Consider the following 7,543-nt stretch of genomic DNA (forward strand, 5'->3'; position numbering starts at 1 on the left):
AGGTTTACTATATGCTTTGGAATTCTCATTGTTAGTTTAAATACTTTTTCATGTATACACCGAGATTTCACAAAATGTTTTGGTCATGGAAATTTGGTTTAAAGTCATGGAAAAGTCATGGAAATCCATTGGTCAGAATGTGTATAAACCCTGAGTGTCCGTGAAGACGCACAGGTTGAAATGCTGTATCCTTGTTGCAGATCTTCTCGTTGGGCTACTGTCCCACTGGAGAGTGGCTGGCTGTGGGCATGGAGAGCAGCAACGTGGAGGTGCTCCACCACACCAAGCCTGACAAGTACCAGCTGCACCTGCACGAAAGCTGCGTCCTGTCACTCAAGTTCGCCTACTGTGGTAAGTAACCGGCTCCTCGACACAGACCTATGGGGAATAATACGAAAATAGTTCGGCATTCAATTGCAAGGAGATTTAAAGGTTTCATTTTCAGTGTAAAAGAGCGTTTTTGCCTTGTAATGGGTATTTCTATTTAAACCAGGTTGTGTTGATATTCATAGTTGTTTTAATTGTTTTGGTGACATCATGACTGGTGATATTGGCCCAAATAAATTAGCACCCAGTGTTTTAAACTTGATTTAGTTCGACTTGGTCATTGGACAAGTGTTGAGGTCATGTCCTATTTTGAGGAATTTATGGGATTTAAAGACATGAGAAGAAATGTACATTTCATAGTAACAGTCATATATATATACATATGTTCGGGTATTTAAATATATTCAAAATATAGTGTTTTTCTCCAGAATTTCAAACTCAGCAAACGTAAGACAACCAGTTACATGAATAAATAACTTTGGACTTGTTAGTTAGTTGGTGATGAGTCTGTAACTATCTTTGGTGAGTTTTACTGGGATAATATTTGACTCCAGACCTTAAATCCTAGCTACTGCCCTGCTGGCAAATGTGGGGAACATGGATTTCTCTTGCAAAAATAATCTTGGCATCTCGGCCGAAACCAGTTCCTAGAGCCGTGTGTGATTCTTGCAGTCTAGATGAGTATTATCTGTAATATCAGCATTCAGACACGTATATAGCTGCTACAGTTGGTTCCTGGTATTGTTGGAGACCAAGAAATGAGGAAGCAACTGTGTCTGGAGATGTTGAAATGATTTAAACCCTTCAGTAACTGTGATTTAGTCACGTGCAAAGTGCTGTTTATTAGTAAGAATGTGTTTTAAAAGCGTAGATGGACACTCGTACAAGTCGTTCTGTACAGTCTGAACTGCACATAACAATATGCTCATTAAAATTTGTTATTGGCTTTTCAGTTTCGATCATTGTGCCTGCTGGGCAGACCAGCTGGTGTCAAGTTTAAGACTCAGACAAATGAGGTTTCACTATCGCCCCACTCAGTATTCATTTCTCCTCACGAAACCCCCACAGCAGAGCTGGTTAATTCAAATGACGCTCACTGCTTCAGAGCTCTGGCTGCCACTAATTAAATTATTACCCAACTAGTCAGTTGGGTAATTAATCAGAGGGTGATTTAAATAATTGTCAGAGTGGAAATGGTGCGAGTCATCTTCATTATGATTCTTAATGTAATGGTATTTTCTCCCAATAAGGTTTTTATGTTTACTGATAAGGTTATTACAGAGTCACTAGTTAGCTGATGTTGTGGATTGGAGGTTTAATGTGAAACTATTCTAAGACACGCTTGATTGTGTGTTCAAGTGGAACACACTGGAAGTAGCCAGCTATAGAAAAAGAAATGTGGTTACAAAATCCCAAAAGTGTTGTGTAGGCCTCTGGCACATTCTTATACCACTCTCATCATATACATATAGTTAACTATTCCAATTTGGCTTTTTGTGCATATTAGCCCATGCTCAGCTGTTTGGCACTTATGGAAAACAGCACACGCATTTTTCAGGTAATATTCTCAAGACGTCTGTTTTATGTTTGCAGGTAAATGGTTTGTGAGCACAGGGAAGGACAATCTGCTGAATGCATGGAGGACTCCTTATGGTGCCAGCATATTCCAGGTAACTACAACAACCACATGCACACTTATTAAAAAGGAACCTTCATTTTGTTAAATCATACAAAATAGAAGCACAAACTCCATGGTCATATTATAAAAAAGCTGTTTTACATGTAGATGATTTAGATATGATACATCTTTTGTAAAGCAAAACACGTATCACATTCATTGGCGGTTTTTGAGTAGCAGTACTTGTTGGGCTCTCCAACTTTAATGTTATAGGATAGTATATATACTGTATTCATCCCTAAGGGGAAATTGGGTTGTGGCAGCAGCAAACAAAGTTACATATAAGACATTTAAGAAAATGAAATAATAAAAGTGCAAAAATGCAAAGTATATGAATATGAAGTGTCTAAATAAATATAGTGTATACAGTGAAAGCGGCGCTAGGCATGTTGATGTTGATGATTCACTTTACGGAGGATCTGGCCAGGGGGGATTTATTGTACAGTCTTATTGCAGTGGGCAGGAATGTTCTCCTGAAATTATTAAATAGGGCTGAAATAATTAATCAATTGAAAGAAAAATGATCGTTCAATAAAATGTCCACCAAAACCATAAACAAACCACAATGCTTTCAGACAGGCTCTGGTTAGGAGGTGTGCTTGCTATACGTCAACACATGCAGCGATGATAGTTTTGAAACAAATCCACATGCCGGTTCACACCTATTCACGAGGCTAATTGAGCATCTTTCATAAAACTTTTCACAGGATAAAAAATACAAAAACAACCACATATGAATGAAAACTTGTACTTCTCTAACTTGAGTTTCTTCTTTTCTTCCAGTCGAAGGAGTCGTCCTCCGTCCTGAGCTGTGACATCTCAGCCGATGACAAATACATCGTGACGGGATCCGGTGACAAGAAGGCCACCGTCTACGAGGTCATCTACTAGAGAGAATGGAGGCTGCTACTTCAGCACTGATGAGATGACTTTTACTTTCCCCTCCCGACCAGCCGTCTGTGGACTACAACGTGCTAAAATCGGAACTGGCGGCGATCGAGGGAGCTGTTGGCCGAAGGATGCTTGTGCTGGAAAGAAGGTTTTCTGTACTTGTTTTGGAAGTTGTTTTTTTTTGGGGGTTACACATTTTTCTTTTTTTACTTTCTTTCCCCTTGAGAATATTTGGGTGTAAACCTGTGAAGCAGCGCTTCATTTCTGAGAACCTCGTTCCCCCAGACGTCTTGTGAAAAGTGTACATATCGGATTAAATAAAAGACACTTTATATATATTATAAAATATATATATTTTCATGTCCTGGGTGTACTTGTGATCAATTTTTTTTCTTTTTTCGGCCCACTCTGTCTTATGCCATGCTTTTTGAGTGGGAAAGCGGAACATAGATTTAGAACTTTTTAACAATTTCTTGATTTTCTTAAAGCACATTCTCCGGGCTGACCTTTTCAGAAATTAAACCGAGGAGCTTGAAACTTGTAAGTAGGACGTTTTGTGGAGATTTTTAAAAGGCCTTTTTGTCACAGTGCTCTTACCGGACAATGGACACGTGGAGTCCTCTGACTCCGGCAGAGACTCGGCTGGTTTGGACCACTGTGGGATGGAGCAGGACACGACGATTCAGGAAAAGAAATGGATGTAAATTTAATTCATATATATAACAAAAGACCTTTTTTAAAGTGTACTGCTCTGTCTGTGCTATCGTTCTCCCTGTTTGTTTTACCTTGTTGGATTATGGGAGACGGGGAACGTTTAATGTTTAGCCTAACCCTTGGACCTCAGTTGGCAGCAAAAGCACTGCAGCAGGCACAAACTGGATGAAAATGTGCTTTTTTTTCTGCTAACTTGACGCAATATGGATGTTGAATCGCACCATTGATTTCTTGGTTCCAGATTAAACTCAAACGGTTCAATCTGCGCTATTGGAATCCTTCTGCCCTTTGTATCTGGAGATATGTAAACCGCTCATGAGGACAGAGGGCACGGCACTTAAATGTATACACAAATTAATAAGTTGAGTGTCTCCAATGTAGACGGTAAGAAGCAGTGAATCATTCTGGTTATACACTGTGCTCCTCATCCTGTCAGCATTTCCCACAAAATGAAAAAAAAATCTAAAGGGGCGATAAGCGCTGGCCCTCTGAATCACACCAAAGTATGTAGCAAATGCTGTCGGCACTGAAAAGAAATGTACAGTTGTTAATAAATCAATAAAACAGTTTTTGTAGAATGGCCCATTTCCTTGAGATTGACCGTTGACTGTTTCATCACCGTTTAGGACACGGAGGCCATGTTGTAGTGTAACGGTTCTGAGACAAAAGTTAGTTATCCGTGTTCACCCGACACCACAAACGGAAGAAAAGACGAGGAATGAACCCAACTGCTGGAGAATCGTAACACCCTGAGCAGTTTGGGGGGTTTTGGCTAGAAGTTGTGTGGATCTCTGTTCAAAGAGGGAATCGGCGTGATAGATATTAGTGTTTCGTTCAGTGCAGATCATTAAATGAGTTTAGACTGAAAATAAACACATTAGCTGAGAAAATATAATTTCATGAAGTTCATGTGATGTCACCGAATGCAACAACGTAGCGGCTTCACTGCCAATCAGAAGTATTCAGATCCTTTACTAGTTTATGTGGATGTCCAATCAGTGTTTATGGTGAATATAGTTGATTGGAACAATACATTCCTCAGTACAATAGCTGATCCTTGAAAACCCAATTTTTGTGTTCAGCCTTTAAATTCACACGTTAAAGTGGGACACCAACTGCCGCGGCTGAGAGAAATCAAGTTGTTTTTGTAGGTGTCATTTTTGGGAATGGGAACTGTTACATGTGATGGTTCTGACACAAAGACTAATATATTTGTCAGTGCGCACACACACAGATATGAAAGAGGAGATCTTTTCAACTGAAGTGAAAAGGTGTGAGTTAATGGCTTTGTCTCCAGACGGGATGGTTTGTGGTTTCAGGCCTGCTGACAAGAGCAATAGTGGGAGGGATGAGACACGGAGAAGGATCTGAGTGGCTTGCCAAACCACACGCGCACACACACACACACACACACACACACACACACACACACACACACACACACACACACACACACACACAGTCACCCATGAATCACAGAACCAGTCGAGACACATTCAGTAAGCGCTCGCATTCCACACACTCCCCCACACACCTCACAAAATGACAAACTACTTGGGAAAATGTGTGGCTTTGTGCTGATTCCAGTGCTGATTGTGAAACAGGATAAAAAATTAATTAATTAAAAGCGTGCCAACAAAGAACCAGCACGTGATATTGAAACTGCAACTTTTTGTCTCTTTCTGTTGTGTATTTTGCCAAACAGGCTTCCATAAGATTCCTCATGATGTATAATATTAATGTAAAACCCGTCTCTCAGACTCACCCAAACAGTCGCCATGTCTTCTGCTTCTTCCTCTCCCACGTCCTTTCCCACTCTCTCGCTCTGCTCCCACCACAGGTGGTGAGTGCATTCATTTTCACTCTTGTGGGGGTGCTGGCTGTCAGGCTGTGATTTCTGATTGTGGATGTGAGAGAGAGAGAGAGAGACAGAGAGGTAGTTAGGGATGCAAAATGGGGCGATTTCTTTGCCTTCACCTCACTGTGTGGGCTGAGTGCTCTGGATGTACGGCTGAGCTCTGCATGCGCACAAGTCAAAACAAGGTAAATCCATCAGTGTGTTCTACGGATCACATGTGGTTCAATTTAGGAAACTAAAACAGGGAAGCTGAGGTCAAGGAAAGACTTTGGTTAAATATTTCGAAATACTGAGATGTGTGGAAAAGTGATCACGTCCCGTCTCCTGTCAGCGATGACTTTTCAATATCATGTTTTTATGACATGCTATTCTTTGACTTTTAAATTATATTGTAATGGCAAACTGACATTTTTATTAAATACTACTTTGACTTTTTCATAGCATATAAATGAATTACATTTTGCCATTTGTGGAAAATTCTTATGGAATACTAGACTATGACATTTAAAAAAAAAAATGTATGGAATACTCTTAGATGATATATTTATGGAATACTACACTGTGCCATTTATTATGGCATATTGAAGGCCATGCCTTAAGCCCCTGACATGGATTTGGTAATTTTAGTGCAAAATGCATTTATTTCTGTCTTCGCAGACAATGTCTTCACTTAATGTGAGAAATTACAACTGCTGAAGCCTCAAATTATTTTTGCTAAAATTTTGGGATGTCGAAAAGAACTGTAAGGATTTTTAAATAGCATTTAAAGGGATCTCATCACAGTCAGTATGAGCAGGATGTTTCAGTGTACATATATGGGCATGTGAACATTTACTTCAACACATTAACATCCGACCTTGACATGAAAAGTGATTGTCGAGATATGTGTCCTTTTAGATTTGCCTAAATTTTAGATATTACAAAAGTATATAAATGCGTTTCATTGTCAATCAAAGAGCTATTACACCCGATTCATAAAAAAAAATCATTTTCTCTTCTTATGTGCTAAAAGCCTGACTGCTGCAATAAAACGCTTCCAGAAGCTTCCAGAAGAAAAAAAATCCTGATGTAAAATGTTTTTTTTTTGTTCTTTTGACAGTCGAGAGCTTTTGCTGTGAAGGAGAAGTGATGCGAGGCGCTCTACCTTCCTCCTCTCCATTTTCTCTGCTCGGTCCGTTTCAGCAGCGAGGCAAATGTTTTACTCTCCTTTCACCTGACAGCCGTCTGATTTCATCTCTCTTTCATAGCACTGCGAGAAGAAAAGAAAGACAAAATGATCAGCCTTTTCTCTCCCCTTTTTCATCCAGACAGACCTTTTATGTTTCCATCTCCGACTGACTCCTCTCCTCCATCCCATTTTCAGAAGGTACACCCCTCCACATCTGTCTTCTCTTTCCACATCGATCGGGCAAGTAGCCTGAAGAAAACGGAGAGGATCGTACGAGGGTGCAATAATCTTTCTTATAAAGCGATACAAAATGAGAAGCTCTTTTTCTTTCCCTTTCACTCACTGGATAACCAAGTGCTTGCGGAGAGCAGTGCGAGATTAAAGGGAGTTCGTATTGAGGCTGAGAGCTCTGGTGCTTCAGCTCCCAGAGGTCATTTTGGTCCCTTTGATAGCATTCAGGCCTCGCTCCAGCTTCTGACCTGTCCTTAAAGATGAGAAGCTTTCATCAGTCTCCGCCGGACACAAGAGCCCACTCGGAATCAGGGACTCAAATTAGAGAAGGGCTTTGTGTGTGTGTGTGTGTGTGTGTGTGTGTGTGTGTGTGTGTGTGTGTGTGTGTGTGTGTGTGTGTGTGTGAGAGAGAGAGAGAGAGAGAGAGAGAGCGAGCGAGAGAGAGGGAGTGTGTGTGTGTGTGTGTGTGTGTGTGTGTGTGTGTGTGTGTGTGTGTGTGTGTGTGTATATGTGTGTGTGTGTGTGTGTGTGTGTGTGTGTGTGTGTGTGTGTGTAGGTGTGTGTGTGTGTGTGTGTGTGAGAGAGAGAGAGAGAGAGAGAGAGAGAGAGAGAGAGAGCGAGAGAGAGGGAGTGTGTGTGTGTGTGTGTGTGTGTGTGTATGTGTGTGTATTGAGTT

At 40.7% G+C, this 7,543-nt stretch overlaps 1 protein-coding gene across 15 annotated transcripts in view; it reads left to right on the top strand.

Moving 5' to 3' along the window:
• tle3b (TLE family member 3, transcriptional corepressor b) overlaps window positions 1-4,182 on the top strand; it is a gene marked incomplete at its 5' end in the record, with an annotated part of 29,444 nt that extends 25,262 nt beyond the window's left edge. For all 15 annotated transcript variants that reach the window (XM_079217232.1, XM_079217233.1, XM_079217234.1 and 12 more), the window contains 3 exons: window positions 201-351; window positions 1,921-1,997; window positions 2,789-4,182. In XM_079217232.1, the coding sequence (XP_079073358.1) occupies window positions 201-351; window positions 1,921-1,997; window positions 2,789-2,896 (336 nt within the window). In that variant the 3' untranslated portion in view covers window positions 2,897-4,182. The remainder of the gene's footprint in view (window positions 1-200; window positions 352-1,920; window positions 1,998-2,788) is intronic.
• Window positions 4,183-7,543: the final 3,361 nt, after the last annotated feature.

Source organism: Taurulus bubalis (assembly GCF_910589615.1).
Source record: "Taurulus bubalis genome assembly, chromosome: 4".
Lineage (NCBI taxonomy): Eukaryota > Metazoa > Chordata > Actinopteri > Perciformes > Cottidae > Taurulus > Taurulus bubalis.